Source organism: Hevea brasiliensis, chromosome 7 (genome assembly GCF_030052815.1).
Source record: "Hevea brasiliensis isolate MT/VB/25A 57/8 chromosome 7, ASM3005281v1, whole genome shotgun sequence".
In the NCBI taxonomy this organism is placed as follows: Eukaryota; Viridiplantae; Streptophyta; class Magnoliopsida; order Malpighiales; family Euphorbiaceae; genus Hevea; species Hevea brasiliensis.
The window spans coordinates 4,506,186-4,526,296 of record NC_079499.1 but is presented as its reverse complement, the minus strand read 5'-3'; the positions used below and the strand labels follow the sequence as shown (position 1 = coordinate 4,526,296).

General features: G+C 36.2%; 2 protein-coding genes and 1 non-coding gene across 6 annotated transcripts; all 3 read left to right on the top strand.

Moving 5' to 3' along the window:
* The first annotated feature begins 1,300 nt into the window (after nucleotides 1-1,300).
* On the top strand, nucleotides 1,301-13,548 carry LOC110655645 (probable inactive histone-lysine N-methyltransferase SUVR2). Of its 4 annotated transcripts, none has more exons than XM_058149812.1 (12): nucleotides 1,301-1,450; nucleotides 3,349-3,561; nucleotides 3,651-3,677; nucleotides 3,755-4,352; nucleotides 4,555-4,766; nucleotides 4,971-5,786; nucleotides 5,996-6,270; nucleotides 6,461-6,527; nucleotides 6,644-6,694; nucleotides 7,936-8,032; nucleotides 10,159-12,313; nucleotides 13,109-13,548. In XM_058149812.1, the coding sequence occupies exons 2-11, from the start codon at nucleotides 3,379-3,381 to the stop codon at nucleotides 10,968-10,970; spliced, it is 3,138 nt and encodes a 1,045-aa protein (XP_058005795.1). In that variant the 5' UTR covers nucleotides 1,301-1,450; nucleotides 3,349-3,378; the 3' UTR covers nucleotides 10,971-12,313; nucleotides 13,109-13,548. The 4 variants fall into 4 exon arrangements, with proteins under 4 accessions (XP_058005795.1, XP_058005794.1, XP_021667742.2 ...); XM_058149811.1 differs by having other exon boundaries at nucleotides 3,752-4,352; XM_021812050.2 differs by lacking the exon at nucleotides 3,651-3,677.
* A 3,886-nt stretch (nucleotides 13,549-17,434) lies between these two features.
* Nucleotides 17,435-19,162, top strand: LOC110655646 (60S ribosomal protein L23). The gene is made up of 4 exons (XM_021812053.2): nucleotides 17,435-17,559; nucleotides 17,662-17,946; nucleotides 18,713-18,754; nucleotides 18,911-19,162. The coding sequence occupies exons 1-4, from the start codon at nucleotides 17,547-17,549 to the stop codon at nucleotides 18,991-18,993; spliced, it is 423 nt and encodes a 140-aa protein (XP_021667745.1). The 5' UTR covers nucleotides 17,435-17,546; the 3' UTR covers nucleotides 18,994-19,162.
* LOC131181938 (small nucleolar RNA snoR137) lies at nucleotides 18,089-18,227 on the top strand. The gene has a single exon (XR_009150408.1). It is a non-coding gene; the product is annotated as a small nucleolar RNA snoR137 (small nucleolar RNA).
* Nucleotides 19,163-20,111: the final 949 nt, after the last annotated feature.

Sequence of the window (20,111 nt, the reverse complement as noted above, 5' to 3'; positions counted from 1 at the left end):
TGTAAGTTATAATTCATTTAATAGTTACCTTCTCATTGATATAATAAGTAGTCATTATTGTAAGTTAAGTTATAAGATATTAATATATATTTATATATTTATACATATTATATATATTTATATTTATATTATTTTTTATTATGAAAATTTTATTAAAAAATTTGAGAAATGAAAAGTAATAAAAATAAAATATGAAATAATTAACATAAAAAATTTAAGATATTATATTTTTTTATATTGTAAAATAAAAATAAAATATGTATAAATTAAAATTATTAATAACTATTTGTATTAGTACGTACAATTTCTTAATTAATCATAATAATAAAAATTTATATATTAAAAAAGTACACAACAGAGTAGAACTGAACAAGCCAAAACTAAAGAATCAAACCAAATAAAAAAAATTAATTTAATTCAATTTGATATCAAGCTGACCCAAACCATATTGGCACTCCATGAGCCTTACGATATATCCATGTTCCTTTCTTTAACACATGTTGTCGATGCACATTGTGTATTTCTCACCCATAACTGAGTTGGTGAGTGCTTTCTCGCGATATTCCTCAAGTGAGATCAATCCATGGTTATCAATAGATAGAAATGTGCATTCCATCGGTTTGAAATCAAAACAAATTTGAAAAATTTGAAAATTAATTTACATATGATAGACAATTCAACCAAACCAAATTAAATCAAACCAAAATTTAAAGCTTAATTAAATAAAAATAAATTTGATTCAATTTAATTCAATTTACTATTATAATTTATAGCAATTAAATGATGTCTATAATCCACCCATTTCATCCTGACAAAATAAAACCATTAATTACATTTCTTTTAAGCAATTTCAATAATTAAATAAAAAATGAAACCTAATAATTTAACAATCGATACAAAACCAATCACTTTTAATGGTCAAATAAAATTACTCTCGTAAATGAAAAATAATATTCAAACTGTTATAATTTATATGATAGCTGATTCGAATTTATTTTTATTTAAATTATTTATTATTTTAAAATTTATTAATTATAAAGTTTTGTGTATTAAATTTAATTTTTATATTAATAAATTATTTATTATTATAAAAAGTAATAAATAAATATAAAATATTATAAATAATAATTAAACGAATTATAACGGTCATTCTTATATAATAAAAAATATATATACACATTACAAAATAATTATTTGTTAAAAATTATATTTATTTTTTATTATATAATAAATTAATAAATATATATTTAATTTAATAATAAAATAAATAATATAATATACACCAACCCAAAGGGGATGAGTTTTACAGATCGATAGAGTAAAACGTCACTGTGTACGTGTTTTTAGTTTTTAAACCTCTTTTTTGGCCGATATATATTTCGATATCTTCAGTGTCAGTGTCACACTCACAGTTCGCTTGACTCTAAGACCACTGTTGCTCTGTTGCCCGGTAAGCCTATTTTTTCAAATACCGCTTTCCGATTCTTCTATACTGCGATCAATCCTTTTTTACTATCGGAAGCTATTTCTCTGCTTTCAATGTGTTTCTGTTCAAGTTTGTTTTGATTCTTTTAGGGTTTCTTTTTTCCTTTTTTTTTTTTGGGTTTAATGAAAACTACATTCTGCTTGTTTGGTATTTTTTGGCCCTTTTCAAATTTTGTTTTCTTTTTTAACTTTAAGTTTTGGCTAGCGTTTGGTTGCCCAGAAAATGAAATGAGGAAATGAAACTGATTATCGATAGTGGTCTTTTACTTTTCTTGGCTTTACTAAACTTTGGTAGAGCTGGGATTTTGGTTTTTTGAGTGGAAAATGACTGGTTGAAAATGTTTTTTAGAGGCTAAGTTGAAGGTGTCTTTTTTCTTCTTCATTGTTCCAGGGAGGTGTTTGTGTGTGTGTGTGTGTGTGTTTATTTATTTATTTATTTTTTTAATATTCTTGTAATTTGGGGTTCTGAATGTTTGAATTGGTTTTTTGGGGATTTTAGGTAAACTTTGGTATTTTGTTATCTGTAAATCTCTCTTGGTACTTTTGTAAGGACTAACAGACTTTTAATTAACCTCCTCTTTGGATTATTGAGTGCAGTATGTTTTTTTTAATGTATCGAATCAAATCATATGGAATGGTTTTTATTGTTAACATGTTTGGAAAGATAGTGCAGTATGTTTTTTTTAATGTATCGAATCAAATCATATGGAATGGTTTTTATTGTTAACATGTTTGGAAAGATAGTATTATATGGTATAGTTTTTATTGTTAACGTGTTTGAAAAGATAGTATTGTATGGTGCCGTCTTTATTGTTAAAGTGTTTGAAAAGATAGTATTGTATGGTATGGTTTTTATTGTTAACGTGTTTGAGAAGATAGTATCCTATGGTACGGTTTTTATTGTTAAGTTGTTTGAAAAGATAGTATTGTATGGTACTATTTTTATTGTTAACGTGTTTGAAAAGATAGTTTTGTATGTTATGATTTTTATTGTCAATGTGTTTGAAAAAGATAGTGTTGTATGCCATGGCTTTTATTGTTAATTTGTTTGGAAAAGATAGTATCGCATGGGATGGTAAAATAAATATGAAGATTACTAAAATACACTTTATTACGGTTTAAACATATAAATAGTTTTAGAATATTTATTTAAATAAAATATTAATTTATAAACAATGTTATTATAATAATAATAATAATAATAATAATAATAATAATAATAATAATAATAATAATAATTAAAGACCTATTTAATTTTTTTAATTAATCACTAAATATACCTTATAAATCTATAATACTTTCATCGGAGAATGAATTATGCAAGGATAAAATGAGAATACAAAAATTTAAACCATTCCAAACCACTAATTTGGTGGTTCGAAAAATTGTGGTCAAATGAGAAAAATGATTGTTCCTTTTAAAATCATTTTACAAACTCATAATGAAAGGGAAGGCACATACTTGTTCTTTTGTCAATCATCATCAATTGCGATCATCACTGGTCAATAGCCACCACAACTTTTGCTATTCTGTTATCAAAACCAAGTTCACAAATATATTCTTCATGGGCCCAAATATTAACCAGCTCAAGATATAATTAAGTTTCTTAGAAAATGTTTTGCATAGAAAGTAAGCCCTTTTGGATTGGATCCTTGAGTAATAGAGTTAAAATTTATATTTCTGTTTGTTTCCGTTTTTCATTTTCAAGTGTTCCAATTTTACTGTATTATTATAATTTATTTTGAAATTATCTGCTAGTTACCTTATAATTTTGCATAGAAAAAAGTGCGTTTAGTCTTGCTCTTCTTAATCCCCCCTTCTTATGAATATGGGAAAATGTAATAACTACATCTGATGTTTCAGAGCTTCTTGCAAGCTTAGTTACCATTCAACATGGCGCCAAATCCCCGAGTTTTGAAGGCCTTTCGTGCAATGAAGGCTATTGGCATAAATGAAGATAAAGTGAAACCAGTTTTGAAAAGACTTTTAAAATTATATGACAAGAATTGGGAACTTATAGAAGAAGAGAATTATAGTGTTCTTGCAGATGCCATATTTGATGAGGATGATTCTAAGGTGCAATTCCCTTGTTTTGTTACCTATTTATCATGATTACCTGCCTTTTATTCTGACAATTTTCCTTTGATGTTAATCTAATCTACTAGGTGTCGGAGGAGAAAGAGAATGTTAATGTAAGCGATGCTGTGTTTTATATTTCTTGTTCTAAAATTTCTGCTTTATCATCTGTCTTGTCTTTTTTAACTAGCAGGGAGAAAATTTTGCTGATGAAGCAGAGGTGCATGATGAACCTGAACGGCCATTAAAACGATTGCGACTAAGAAGCCAAGAAGGGCAGCCTTCTTCATCTCTTAATATCAGCAATTCTATTGGGGGTGGAACTTCATTAAGAACACCTAAATTGGAGGATGAAGAGCTGCAGGGCATAGATTCTCTGCAGAGATCACCAGACGTGATGAAATTGCAATCTGGGCCTGATTATGATACTAGAAATATGGGAAAGCGACCAGAATCACCTATTCGTTTGGGAGCACAAGGAAGCTCTAACCCATCTTTGGACAGAACTTTGCCTTCTGATTCACAGTCTCCTCAGGTGCAGCATTCTTACAAGGGAAAAGAACCTTTGTTACCTCAGGTTGCTCCTAGAGAGAAGAGACCTATTGTAGGGAGGCCATCTCAGGTGGTGCGGTTCAAAGATCACGTAGTTGATCCAGACAGTGTACCAGTGCCCAAACAAAAAGTGCTTGATTCTCATGCTTTGATCAAGCCTAAAGATGAGCCATTTACTGATGACTTTCCTCCTGATGACTTACCTCGTTATGAGGTTCCTATTGCGGTGATCCGACCAGGTAAATCAATTTTATCAATAGAATCCATAATTCTGATGGTAATATTGTTAACCATCAAAGGTACAGTATATGTTGCATGTTGAGGCTGAAATGATGCCTTTGTTAGGAGGTTATTCTTGTTTTCTTCTGTAAAATCGTCAAATGAAACTCTGATTTGTTCTTTTTTAATGTTTTGATTTCTATTTTTTTTCTGCGTTTGCAGATTCCTTAAGCAAAGATAATAATTCAGTTAGGATGTTTTTAAAAGCAAAGCCAGATGATCAGGAGCCTCCAGCATCCCATTTTGTAGCAGAAGAAGATAGACGTGATGGCATTCCGGCTTCATCAAATAACACAAGAACCAACTCTGAGCTTGCAGCTGTTCCAAAGGACTCTCCTGCTAACTTAGAGATTGCTTCATCATCATTGGGAGAGGTGAAGATTTCTTTATGTTGCAACTCTATGCTTGGAAGACCAAATTTTCACATGCCTAGTCAAGATGAACTTCTGAAATCAATGCAGGAGAAGTGTCTCCAGTCCTATAAAATTTTTGATCCCTACTTTTCTGTCATGAAAATTCTGAAAGATATGTGTGAGTGCTTCCTGGAATTGGCAACTGATTCCTCTCATGAATCGCAGGAAAGGTTAATGAACGTAACACTATCTGTTGATGCATTGAAGAGATCAGCTGCTTACAGTGCTTTGGGAGTAGGGGGCATTGGAGGAAGTGATTGTATACCAGTCAATATTTCAAATGGATCAGTTGATAGCCATTACTTTTCTGAGGTTGGGGCACTTCAAATTCCAGGGGAAATACAACCTTTAAGTGAGGACATACATTGTGTTGTGAATGGTTCTGTTGAAAGTAATGGGGGACAGGAACTGAGAGGCCCTGACCCTGAGTCACATAGTTTGGTGGTTGTTCCACAGCATCAGCTCACTCCTGAGGAGCTAAGATCTCTTCAGCAATTCAATGACATAACTAAGGGAGAAGAAATAGTTGAGATTTCATGGTTAAATGAAATCAACAATGAGTGTCCTCCATCTTTTATCTACATACCTCAAAACCTGATTTTTCAAAATGCTAATTTGAGATTCACTCTTTCTCAAATTAAGGCAGAAGATTGCTGTGCTACTTGTATTGGTGATTGTCTATCCTCAAATACAGTTTGTGTTTGTGCCCATGAAACTGGGCACAAGTTTGCATACACATCAGAAGGCCTCATTAGAGAAGATTTCTTGGAAGAGTGTATATCTATGACCCGTGATCCTCAACGACAACGCTTTTCTTATTGTAAAGCTTGCCCTCTTGAAAGATCAAAAAATGATGAGATCTTGGAACCATGCAAGGGTCACTTGAAGAGGGAACATATTAAAGAATGTTGGAGTAAATGTGCCTGCCAGAAGCAGTGTGGCAATCGAGTTGTGCAGCGGGGTATAAGGTGCAAATTGCAGGTGTGGATATGGTCCTGCTTTTCTAAATTTTTTCGGTACTGATATTCGAGAAATATCATCTATGTTCCAGTGATATGATAAGTGATAAATATGATCCTGTAATGTATTTCATGAATTTATATTTAAGTGTTATTTAAAATTTATACTGCAAAGACATGATAGTTATTCCTAAGAGGTCTCCTTTTGTACTGATTGATTTTGTGCTTTAGGTTTTCTTTACACCTGAAGGAAAGGGATGGGGACTTAGAACCCTAGAAAAGTTGCCAAAAGGGACATTTGTGTGTGAATATGTTGGAGAAATACTGACCATCAAAGAAATGCACGAGAGAAACATACAGAGGACAAGAGGCACCAACAATGAGCGGCATACCCATCCAGTTTTATTGGATGCATATTGGCGCTTGAAAGGAGCTTTGAAGGAAGAAGAAGCTCTTTGTTTGGATGCAACATTCTATGGGAATGTTGCTCAGTTTATTAATCATAGGTAACTCCGTAAAGTTCATGCGCTTTGCTTGGATCATGTGGCAGTGCTTATTTCTTTTTGTACTTTTTAAACTTTAGTTGTGTTTCCTAATTTTAGACGTTGGTTTTTGGGGGAATTCAACTTGCTATATGGAAAAGAGAAAATCTTTTTGAGTTGGCCACTCCTGATAAATTTTTTTTCCTTCTGCTAGGTGCCTTGATGCAAATTTGATTGAGATCCCTGTTAAGATGGAGACCCCGGATGATCATTATTATCATGTATGAGTTCCTGCATTCTTAGTTTGCATTATTGTTATCTTTTTCATTGGTGATTGGACATAATTTGTTATATTCTCAATGATAAGATGTCTTACATAGAACCAATTGTTGTGCAGCTTGCCTTCTTCACGACAAGAGAAGTAAATGCCTTGGAAGAGCTGACTTGGGTGAGCAATACTAGTTTAATTATTCTTATTGTTCTGCTCAGTTGTGCATATCTTGTTCCTTAGTTGCTCTTCAGTAATATTATGGCATGGTTCAACTGTGTCATGAATGAAATGAGTTTTTCATCATGTTTGCCAAGTTATGTTCTATTGGCATGTTATCATTTTTTCCATTTGAAATGATGTCAAATTTCAAACTTCTGCTTAAATTATGAAGATATCATGGGTGAATATTTCTGTCTTTTGGGCCAATTGTCAGTGTTGGCTTTGTTTTACAAAGATTTTAAGTAATTGGAATTTGGTTTGCACTTTTGTTGTATGCTTCATAGATATCTGATGTGTTGGGTTTACTGATACAATTTTTAGTTTGTTCTGAAAACTTGAGAGTCATTCTGGTGCAAAATCAACATATTCTGATAGAATTTGTCTCAGGTGCTCAATTTGGCTTCCTTCTTCCTTCAGTCACACCATATATGTGCTTGTGACGATAACAACACCTCATTGGTGGAACCATCTATTTAAACATGTACAAGAATATTTCAGTTACCATTTTGCCTTGTCAGACAATGTTCAGCACTTCAGCTACAATCTTCTAAAGTTGTTATGAATAATATTGGACACAATAATATAAAAAGAGTAGAATATCAATTAGGTTGCCAGTGGAACCATCAATTTAAACATTTAGAAGCATATATGATCACCTATTTGACCTGGTTTGACAATTTGACTTGTCTGAAAATGTGAAGCACAAAACATTGCTTCATTATAATTTTTGATGTATGGGAGCTGTATACTGTATCTGTGGAAAAATAATTATATTGTAAAACAGAAGATGATACTTTTCTTAATATTGCTTAGCCCCTGTCAGGTCTTTAGTTTGAACTTCCTTAGCCATCAAGCATGCTTTTCAGTTTTCAGCATGATAAAAAAACAGGTTTCCAGCTGATTTTATGGTTTCACTCCTAAAGTTTGCCCTTAATCATGTCAGCTAAGTTGTAGTCCTCATAGCGTTTTTGATTTGGATGATATCTTTGAGTTTGTATTGAAAACCCAAAATATATGCTTGCATGCATGATTTTCCGATATAGATAGATCTTTATCATTTTCTTTAAACATATAAACTGTTTGTCATTCCCTTATCTGTGTCATCTACTTCAAATATTTCACATGTAGACCTATCTCTAGTTGCAGCATTGAGTATTTTTTTTGGTTCTTTTCTAAATCAATATTTGATATATCTCCAGGATTATGGTATTGACTTTGATGACAATGATCATCCTATGGAGGTGTTCCGGTGCCTATGTGGCAGCAAGTTCTGCAGGAACATGAAACGTCCAATTAGTAAGTCCATTCCAAATCTTTATGAGGCTTTATGTTGCAATTTGGAAACTTCACCTTTTTCCTGAAAGTAATTATTGAGTTTGAGCTTTGAATGTTATGTGTATTTAAGCATTTGCTAGGCTTGAGATCCAAAATTATTGTTTTTTAGTTACAATCATAGTGATGCTGCTATGAGTCTCCGATGACTAGTTAGAATGTCAAATCAACCTATAAACAAAGAAAACCGTGAGGTCGGTTGCCTATTGGCCAACCGCCAACATAAGTTAGAGATTTGATTGAGAATGGGAAATTGAATAATACAAAGTTTCAGTAGAAAAATTGGTAGAGTAAATGTTCTCATATTTATAGACCATGGGCTAAAGAGCCGTTGTAGCTGTCTGCGAGAGCCTATGAATCTACCTTGATTGTTGACCTTGAACTGCTGATATTTGGTAAGGTTGATGCTCGGCTTGTCAGGCGAGTGTCCCTTGTTTCTTGCTGAGATACCTCTTGCTTGCATTCGCTCGGACTAACCAGGCTAGCATTCAAAAGCTTAGTTTAGTTAGTCCGAGCTAGGTGATGTTCGGGCTGCTCTTTGGTTATAACTTCCTCACTTTTAACCTTTTGACTGAGTTTTGACTTTTGACTGCCATGTTGGAATCTTCGACTGCCATGTTGGATTCTTTGACCGAACATTGACCATTTGACTCGATTTTGGGCAGATAGTATCATTAGTCCCTCCTGAGCCCCTTTGAATCTTTAGGTTCAATTATTGTGTTCGTCCAGTTGCTTTTGCAGAGTTCCCTTGAAGCACGTGATTCGAGATTTATGGTGTCAAGGCCTGAGAATAGCTATCTAGCGCACTTCTTGCATAATGTCTCTTCGATATTGCGCATTGCCATAATTATTATCTCAAAAACACCAACTTGGCAGCACTTTTTGGCGGCTGAAAATTGTGAAATAATGGCATTTATTGCTCCACTCTTCCATTATAAATACCTCGACACTCTCGTTTCTTTCATTTTTTTGCTTTCTGAGTTTTTAGTTCTCAGTTTTCTATATTCTTCTTTGTTATTTCTTAGATCCGATTGCTTCTTTCTACTTTCCAACAACTTCACTAGGCTCCACTGTCCTTCAAGTAATCTATTATTTCTTCCTTTTCCTTTTCTTTTTGCCATGACTGAAATCATTGAGAATCGGGGGTCCAGCGCTACCCAGCAATCGTCGATGGTGGTTTACAGTGGTGATTCCAGCAATCGTCGATGGTGGTTTACATTTCGTTGTTTAGGATCGCGAAGGGACCCCTTGGCCCAATCACCGTGGACATTGCCGAGACAACTGCTGAAACTCCTAGTGTTCGGAATGCACCGAGCATGGCTTCCAGTGTCGGTGAGACTGTATCTTGCTTTAACAGTTGGGATCTCCTTCGGCTTAGCAAAACCTATGGAATTGACAAAGATTGATTTTGGATATTGTTTGCCAGCGGGAAAGGACGGGCGGGCCGAACTTTTCTTCAGCCGGTGAGGATATTGATCTATGAGGAACAGCTAAAGTTGGGCTTAATGCTTTCGCTCGACCCACTTAATATCAAAGTCCTTCAATACTACCAACTTTCTGCACATCAACTTCACCCGAACTCATGGAGGATGCTATCCGCATTTTGAGCATTATGTCAGAAGAAGAGGTTACATGCGTCCGCCTAGATTTTTGCATTATTCTTCCAACTGAAGACCAGGGAAAACAAGAAGTATTGACATTTTCATGCCCGGAAAGGGATGGGGTTGTTTGCCGACCTTCCATCATCTTTAGAAAAATGGATAGATAGATTTTTTCTAATGGAAGATACTCTGGACGAGCATTGGGGCGGTCTCCAGGTGAGCTGGAACTGCTTTGAAAATAAGAGAAAGGGGAAAATGAGGCACAACTTTGAAGAAAATGCCGTAATAAAGGAGCTGAAGGCCATTGTTCAGCATGACAAGATTTCAATTGGTGAATTGATCGAAGTCGAAAGCAAATGGTGGGATGCCACATATGTGACGGGGGATCTAGTGGAGGCCGAACATTAAAATAATATATCGATAGAGGGTAATAACTTGTGACTTTGTCTTTCATTAATTTTTCTTACTGAGATTCTTTTGTTGGTACAGAAATGTCGAGTCGGGCAAAGAATATTGAGAAACTCATTGGGAAGAAGAAGAAAGCTGGGCGAACTCTAGCTAAAGAGAAAGAGATTGATACTCCTGCGTCAAAGAAGGCTACGATCGCTACTCTTTTGACCTCGCTAACCTCCAGCAAGCAACAAGCTGAGACTCCAGCGACTGCCTCGGAGTCGAGAGAAAGAGAGACACAAGCGCGCGATCCTCCCCAACATCCACCTCAAACTGTTGAGCAACTTTTGGATGGGCAGTCTGTTGTGGATAACCTCAAGCTTGCCAGTTGGTTTGGCAAGAGATACACCCTCCCCTTAGATCGAGCTCGATTGGAGGGCGAGCATGATGAGGAATTGGCGCTCCGAGCGATATCCCTTCAACTAGAGCAGATTGCATGTACCCAGCTCTTGAGGGAGAGGGCTGGGTTGCTGCGAGGACATATTGGCACTCAAGAGGCAGAGATCACATTGCTGAATGAAATGGTCTCTGTCTTTGAGAAGATGATTCAGGACTTGGAGGCCGAGCTGCAAATGTCGAAGAAGAGGTCCTCTGCCCTCGAAGGAGAGCTGCAAATGTCGAAGGAGAGGTCCTCTACCCTCGAAGGAGAGCTCCAGGGCGCCCTGGAGAGGCATACTGTTGAGCTAGCCGAGCTGAGGAAAAAGGTTAGGGAGCTGGAGGCCGAACTTGCCTGCTCTGGCGACCAGTTGGCCAAGATCTACATCAAGGTCCAGAATGACATTTTGGTTGAGCTACAGAAACGATACCCAACAGATGACTTCTCCTGGGTTGAAAATCTCGGTGGGGCCTAGGAGGAGGAGGTTGAGCATGTACATGGGCAGAGGGACAAAGATGAAGATGTAAGATAGCTTGGGACTTTGATTCGAATAAGACAAATTGCTAATCAATTTGCTTAAGTAGGATAGCTCGTAATCAAAGTTCGAATGAGATAAATTCAAGATAAAAAGCAGAAGTAAGATTGCTTGGAATTTCAGCACAAATAAAATGAAGGATAAAATAAATAAGTGATATCGCTCGGTATTTTTGTTCGAATGGCAAAGCATTTTGCTTTAAGTAGTGTTGCTTGTAACCTTTTTTTAAACTTAATTATAAGCAAGTTGATTTGCTGAAGTATGATTGCTCGTAATCAAATTTCGAATAAAATGTACTACAGGATAATGTGATTAAGTTAAATTGCTCGGAATCTTTGTCCGAATCTAACGAACAGCAAAATATTTTGCTCAATTAGGATTGCTCTGGACTTTTATCCTAAATAATCTCCAAAATGTTTTTGATCAAGTAAGGTTGTTCGGAACATTGATTCAAGCTTTACTCGGCTAATTTTCTGCTTAATTGCTTTGCACGCTATAATTGTTAATGGGCTAGGTACCCTTTAATTTATTTAGTCTAGCGGACTATCACCCTGGATGATGTGTTAAGTACCGTTAATTTAATTAGTTTGGTGGGCTATCACTTTGAATAAACCAAGTACCCTTAATTTATTTAGTATGGTGACTATTGTCGTGGATAGGTTAAACATCCTTAATTTATTTAGCTTAGCAGACTATCGCCGTGGATGGGCTAAGCACTCTTAATTTAATTAACCTGACGGACTATCGGCGTGGATGGGCCAAGTACCCTTAATTTAAAACAATAAGATATTCAAAAAATTATCTTTATTGATAATATTTGCGAAGGTTACATATATTCCAAAGCTTGGGGCAAAATTATGCCACTAACTTTGTCTAGCTTGTAAGAGCTTGGGCGAATGATTTTTGAAACAACGAACGATCTGACCTGGTTTCTTCCTAGCTTTTCAGCCTCGGCAATACCGCCAGTGACATCGTCTCTTTTTAGCACTAACTCTCTGACTATAAATGCTTAGCCTTTGACTTTCTTACTGTACATGTTGATCATCTTTTGTCTGTATGGTGTCATTCGAACAAAAGCTTGATTCCTAAACTCTTCTGCTGTATCAATGTTGAAATGCTGATTTTCCTCTTGTGAAGCTTCCTTGGGTGCTCTATTCGGGCAGATAGCACTCTGATTTCCGCAGGAATTACTGCCTTTGACCTGTAAGCAAGTGATGCTGTTGTGAGTCTTCAATGACCAGTCAAAATGCCAAATCAGCCTATAAACAAAAAAAAGCCGTGAGGTTGGTGGCCTATTAGCTAACCACTAACGCTAAAGTTAGAAGTTTGATTGAGAATGAAAAATTGAATAATAGAAAGTTTCAGTAGAAAAATTGGCAGAGTAAGCATGCCTGACTGATACTTGATTTTCATATTTATAGACTATGGGCTAAAGAATCGTTGTAGCTAGCTGTGAGAATCTTGCATTCTCTGCTATTGTTCCGACATTCTTGCCTATGAATCTACCTTGATTGTGGACCTGGAACTGTTGATGCTTGATAAGGTTGATGCTCGGCTTGTTGGGCGAGCATCTCTTGTTCCTTGTTCAGATAACTCTTGCTTGTGTTCGCTCAAACTAACCAGGCCGAGCATTCAAAAGCTCGGTTTGGTTAGTCCGAGCCAAGTGATTTTTGGGCAGCTCTCCGATCATAACTTCCTCACTTTTGACCTTCTGATTGAGCTTTGACTTTTGATTGCCATGTTGGATTTTTTAACCTGGCATTGAATATTTGATTCAGTTTTGGGCGGGTAGTATTATATAGCCTACCAAAATTAACTTGATTAGTGCTTTTGGTTGATTAAATGTATCCAAAGTTGGTAATTAATTATAACTTATTAGAGTACCAATATGGTGTGTAATTAGTTGAGAAACCTGTGAATGGAAGTTCTGAAGGGAAACCATTATTGTGCAAAACATTGCTGATGTGCATAACCTTCCTCTACAATTGATTAGTTTGTTAATTTTTGTGATGCTTCTGCTTTTGGTCACCCAAATTCTGCTTTTGTTTCCCCACTAATGAACAGCCCTCTCTTTGCAGGGTCTAAATCTGCATTATGATTACTAGATTCATGGGGATTATGAGACTTGGCCCTTTTGCTGTGATGTTCTCTCCCTTTAACGAGGAAAAGTTCATCGGCTGGATTTTCCTGCAACTCTTCTCAGTTCTAGCAACTATTGCGTCAACTGATACAGATTAAGGTGTTATTCTGTGAAGCCAGGGGGGGGCATTTTGTACTGCTACATAAATCTGTTATGGATATGTACATAACAAGCATCTGTTTTTTTTTTTTTTTTTTTTTTTTTTTTTAGTCTCAGACAATCCAGCTTCTCAAGTTCTGTTCTTTTATTTTTTGGGGCGAGGGTGGAGAAGGGGGCCAGGGATTTTGGAAAAGCTGGTGTTAGACATCCATCACTTGCTCTTTATGCTCTATATAATGAAGCAACTTGATAAGATTCAGGAATTCTCCTGAATACCAACACGACCAATATGAAGTTTAGATTCCAATAAACCTTTTGGAAGGTTTATTATTGATGCATGCCAAATTGCCAATCATTCTGTCAAATTCTTGACAGAGTCCTCTTATGTCAAGAGGTGAAAGTAATTAATCTATATTTTTAACTTATATTGGACAGCTTATTAGCTGTGGAAAAGGTATACAATCATTAAAAATCAATATCCACCGAACCACATTGGAACAAGAATGTCAGTAGTCTGGATTTATCCGCATCCAGTAGATGATTATGAAAGTTGAATGGCTAGATAGAATAAAATTTTCAATAAATGGTAATCCTGAGGGGTGAAAGAGAAGCACTGGAGAAAATTGTTTCTCTACTCCACTATAGTTTCTTCATCGGTAAGCATCTTTTTCTTGTTCAGAAACCGAGTGCTAGCCTCGTTCAAGAACGAGTAAGGAGATCAGGTCATATTTCTTCAGTCGCTGTTTCACCTCATCGCTCACAAAGGGTGACACAGAACCATCTTCGTAAGAAGCGTAGGGTAATCTCTTCTATCTGTTTGGCTTATAGGTATGGAATTCTCTTCTCTTGGTGTGAACTCAAAATTGGCTTGCAAGTTTTCGTTGTCCCATGTGCTTGACCAATCCATCTTGAATCCTTTGCTTCAGTTTAGAACTTCTCAAGGCAATCAATCTCAAATATCAGGGCCTGTCACGACCCAACCTATGGGCCGGACCGGCACTAGGACCTGGGCCAGCCTAAAGCCCCCGAGGTCCGTAGTAAGCCTAACTATTCATTAATCCAACTCTAAGGCCCATTTGGGTCCAATATCAAGAAATCAACCGGACAGAGTCCGGCCATAAAATGGACCTACCAATGGGGAGTTTTTAGCTCATTTCGACTTTTGGGCTAGATTTTTCGAAAACCGTGAATTCCACGAGAAAACCAAGGGTACCAACACGCTCCACTCGTCGAGAGCTTCGCGGCGACATAAATTTCAAATTTTTCCGACACCGTTTTTCGGTGGGTCCCACGGAACTTCGCAGTGTTTTTCCGAGCATTTAATGAGCTTAGAAAATTCTGAAAAATTTATGTACTAACCCCCGTGTTATGGGCTTCGTGTAGGTATCCTCGATTCGCGGAAATTCGACAGTTGACCAGGTCTGCGAAATTCCGGCCAGACAGACCCGTTACCGGAAAAGTCTCCGAATTGGACCGAGGTTTTGGCTAGCCCCCCATTTTCAGATGTCCCGAGCGCGTTTCCGAAGTCGGAATTGGCAAAGGTAAACCCGAACCTTGCTTTTTCGTAATTTTCTAGTGCTTAAATAGGATTAAAAATCCATAAAATATTCGTGGTAGCTTAGAAAATTATGATTCTTTTTGCAATAGCTTAGTAATATTGCTAAGGACCGCGGGGCAAAGTTTTAGAATTTTTAGAGTTATTTGGGCAGTTTTTGCAAAAATGGTGAATTATAGGGACTAAATTGAAATTTTACATGTTGTGATGGATGATTGATTTGGTGGGCCCAGGAGGGGCTGTGTGATGTGATTGAGTTGTGGACATATGGATTGTGAATATAGAAGTGTGTTTTGAGCCCTTTTGCAGGTTGGGTAGGTCCTAGGTATAGGAGACTCATCACGGATTTTGACGACTTAGGACGCAATTGGTCTTTTCTTGAATTGTATTGAGTCAATTATATTAAATAATTATAATATAATTGTCAGGTGAGTCGGGACAGCCTTCTTCCTCCGCCCAGCCGCCTCAGTGACCACTGTCAAGTCTGTGAGTAAAATATTAATTTTAATTGTAATTTCACTATTATTATATGTTCAAGCATGCCCATGCATCACTTATATGCATATATTTATGTAGTTAAACTCTATGCACGATTTATGTTGCATTGATAACTGTTAAAGTGCCATGATGTTGTTGTGGTAATTTGGAGCAGTGTGCGTGTGATGTGGTGTGGACTATGGACAGGACGGGTAGTCAAGGCTTGAGTTCTTCGCTGGGACCCGATCCTTCGAGGGGTAGTCACGGCTTGAGTTCTTCGCTGGGACCCTCGATTTGGTTTATTAAGTGAAAGTCCGGCTTGAGTTCTTCGCTGGCACCAGGTTGGATTTAAGAGAACTGTATAGGGGATCAGCTCCCATATATTATGATTGATGCTACAGGGTGCGTGAGTGCTCCAAATTACCTTTTTGATGTTATGATGTGAAAATGTTGTTGATGTTGCATTTTACTCTACAGGGTGCATTAGTTTTAGATAGTTATAGAGATTATGGTTAAAATTGATATTTTACTCTCTGAGTCGAATGCTCACTCCTGTTCAATATTTTTCCAGGCCACAGGAGGATATTTTTGAGGTTAACCTGCTTCCTTTCCTCGCAGGTTGTTTATCAATATTTGTGTAATTTTATTTACTCCTAGAATTTCCGCATGTGTTAGAAATGTTTATTTGATTTAGGTCTGTAACTAAATTATTATTGCGTACCTATAAAATTATTATATGCATGTTTGATGGACTGGATGAGGGAGCTGAGTTCTCATTTATCATTATGATGATATGAGTATGTGGAGGGTGAGCTGAGCTCCCCAATGGATTGTTTATTGTGTTTACAGGTCGGGTGAGTCAAAAACTCCCCGTTGGTAGGTCCATTTTATGGTCGGACTCTGTCCGGTTGATTTCTTGATATTGGGCCCAAATGGGCCTTAAAGTTGGATTAATGAATAGTTAGGCTTACTACGGGCCTCGGGGGCTTTAGGCTGGCCCAGGTCCTAGTGCCGGTCCGGCCCATAGGTTGGGTCGTGACAGGGCCAGTGTGCTAAAACGATAGATTCATCATCCTATTCCAGCGACTTTGGTAAGTAAGGAATTGCACTTTTTTTTTTGGATAAAAAGGTAAATTTCAATGGGTAAATTTTATAGACATTATTTTAACTAAGGTATTTAAACTTTAATTTGTAATATAAAACTCCCTAATTTTTAATTTTAATAGCATAAAATCCTTTAATGACTTTTGGTAGTTGATTTTTAGGTTATTTATTTTTTACATGATATTTATCAATTGATAAATTATATTTTCATAGATTAATAATAAACAGATTATGAATTATTGAAGTGTCAATTTGTACAATTTGAATAATTAAAATTATTGGTAAATTTAATGAGTGTCAAATTAATATAGAGAAAAAATAAATTTTATTATCACAAGCATCACTTCAACCAAATTAACTTATGAACTGCCTACAGAATATTATAAAAAGAGTTTCATGTTAGTTAAATTAAAAATTAGAGATTTTGTATTACAAATTAAAGTTTAGATATTTTTGTACTAATCTTAAAATTTCAATATATAAGCAAATTTAGGATAAATTTTAACAATCGTTCCTGAATTTATTTAGTTATAACATTACAGTCTCTCAATTTAAAAATATAACATAAACCCCATTAGCTTTCACATTTTGCACAGTAAAATTTCTCTAACCTCTAATTATTGATTTTTCAGTTAGATACTGATCTGAACGGTTTCAACATAAAGTTTAGTTAGTATTTCTCTTTTCTCTTTCAAATCATGTGTAAATTGAATTATTCTCTCTCCATAGATAGAATAATTTTTCATATGTAAAAAGAATAATTTTACATTTTACATAAGAGAAGAAAGAGAAATATTAATAAAATATTATGTGAAAGCTGTTCACATTAATTTTTAATTAAAAAATTAATAATTTAATGTTAGAGAGATTTTATTATATAAAATTTAAAAAATTTTATATTATATTTTAAAATTAAAAAATTATAATATTATAGCTGTATAAGTTGTCGGCCACTTGTTAAAATTTATCTAGCAAATTTAGGAATTCAAATGCGGCGTGGTGATATATCAAAACGGCAACGTTCGACAAATACTCCAAAACCCTAGAGCAAATATACGCGACAGATATAATATATACATAAGACATCATTTCTGCCTGACCAGTGAGCCAAGAGCTTAGAGGGCACACACAGCCGATAAAAATGTCGAAGCGAGGTAGAGCTTGATTTTCCTACATTTTCTCATCTGCCAAAGAAGAAATTATCACACTATATGTGATTATTATCATTTTTAAAAGTTTTTGTTGATATTTTTCAGGCAGAGGTGGATCTGCTGGGAACAAGTTCAGGATGTCGCTGGGTCTGCCAGTTGCAGCGACGGTGAACTGCGCCGATAACACTGGAGCGAAGAATCTGTACATCATTTCGGTGAAAGGAATCAAGGGCCGCCTCAACCGCTTGCCGTCGGCTTGCGTTGGAGACATGGTGATGGCCACCGTGAAGAAAGGGAAGCCGGATCTCAGGAAGAAGGTCATGCCAGCCGTCATCGTCAGGCAGCGCAAACCCTGGCGCAGAAAGGATGGCGTCTACATGTATTTTGAAGGTTGGCTCCCCTTTCAGATACAACTGCCCGGTTGCTGCTTTTCTTGATTTGAGATTTTCACTTTTGTGTCTGGTAGATTCCGCGTTTAATAGAACATTTTGTGGAGATTGAGCATACTAGCATTTTTTTAGTTAATTTTCTTGTTGCTTCCTTGATAATGGAGTGGCCATTTTAATTTATTAGTCACTGATAATAATGAGAAGCATATATAAAATAAACTGCCAGTTTTAAACAGCATGATGTGCTTCATAGCATTGTGCTACCTGCCTCCTGGTAAATTCTCCTATCGCTGTAGGTTTTGTCCTTAATCAGGATTCATGAAATTAAATAGCCTTTAAAAAGTCTATTAAGTGAACTTGGTTTTCTAGTATGTGTGAAAATTAATGAAGTGCATTTGGGTCATGCTCCTCTCCTTCATAGGTTGCGTTAGTTTTCTTTCTGCTAAAGACTTGCTGCTTCCATTTTTTAAGCTTCCATTTATTCTAATTGGTGTTTGATCGAGTAATCTTGTTTGTCATTCTGCATTACCTGGACAAAAGAAAGACAATTAGATTCATTGCTTCCATTTGTTTTCATTCTGCTTTTGTGTATGTGGTGTAGGACTTTGTCATGGGAAGTAGTAGTATTGGCTGCACGTTTAATTTGGTGCTGTTATTTATGTTGGATACTATGCTTTTCTGTATTCTGCCGTTTTCTTAAAAGAAATTTCTTCTCTTAAAGGTTGAAAATTTTTAAAATTCTAAATCCAAGCTTATTGTTTTTGCAGACAATGCAGGTGTCATTGTGAATCCCAAGGGGGAGATGAAAGGTACTGCATTTTGTATATCATGATAATAGAACAATATCATGCATTGGTTTGCTGATACAAACCATTAATTTTGATCAAAGCTAGTTACGCATGCCACTAATTTATTTTCGTTTGTTTGCATTGTAAATAATTTATTTTTTTTGAAAATGATTGTAGGATCTGCTATTACTGGGCCCATTGGCAAAGAGTGTGCTGATTTGTGGCCAAGAATTGCTAGTGCTGCCAATGCTATCGTCTGAGAGTGAAGAACAACTGACTTGTTTTCATAGTTTGTTTGTGGCATTAGGTTATATGATGCCCTGGATGTATTATTTTGCTTTTGAGGTTTCTTTTATGTTAGGGCAGAATGAAATGTGTCGGATAAGCAATTGTTTTCCTTTTATAAATTTATGTTGGCGTGTTTCAGATGAGAGATTGTTAAGATGTCATGATCACTCTAGCCACTGGACTAGGATGCTGAAAATGATTTATTTAGATCAAAACCTCCTGGCATCTTCTCGTTGCAGTAGTGTAATGGGGATGACTCGGCCCGATCCATCATGTCTTAAAGCCGGTGAGGTTATTATGGATCAGTCTGGAAATGCTGGAGCTTCTGGGGCTGTCTCTTTGGTTGGCATCTGGCACTGGCAGGGTCCTCCAAAAGGGTGCTTTCAAGGTCAACGTTGATGGTAGTTTGAATGGATCTGTGGGTATTAGCTAATGCTGGTGGGTTTGCAAATGATCGTGAACTTGGATTCCTGTGAAATTCTTGCACCAAATCAAGCCAAGGATGGAGTATCAAGTGGAGGTTAACCTTTATAGTACTCGCAAATTTTGGCAATTGCTTGTCCATTCACATTTAATGTTGATAAGTATTTTCCAGATTCTTGGTGTGGGCAGTCGAGGTTCTTGCTGGGAAGTTGGAATTCTGTTCGGTGGTGATGAGGGCCGTGAAGGTTGTTGCTACTGGCTACTAGTAAGCAATTAATAACGTATGCTCGTTAAAATCCAACTTGTCGCGCGCTCGCTCGCTTGGGCTTGGGATGAGGTAAAACGACTGTCGTTAGTTTTAGGTATTATTATGGCCCATTTTTCCTTCTCTTATTTTCGAAAAATGAAGATTTGACGTTTTGTGCTCCCATTCCCCGCCTTTAAACATTTTGATCAAAGATTATCAAACAAAAGATAACAGGGACCAAGAATCAATCAACGAAAACTAGGGGTGGCAAAACTTCCAAAGCTCGACCTGTTTGGTTTCGAACCTGATTAATTTTGTTATGATCTAACTCTATGAGTCAGATTGGCATTAAAACTTGGATCAACCTAAAATTTTTGAAGTCCGTAATAAGTCTTACTATTTTCAGACTCATGATTGCAT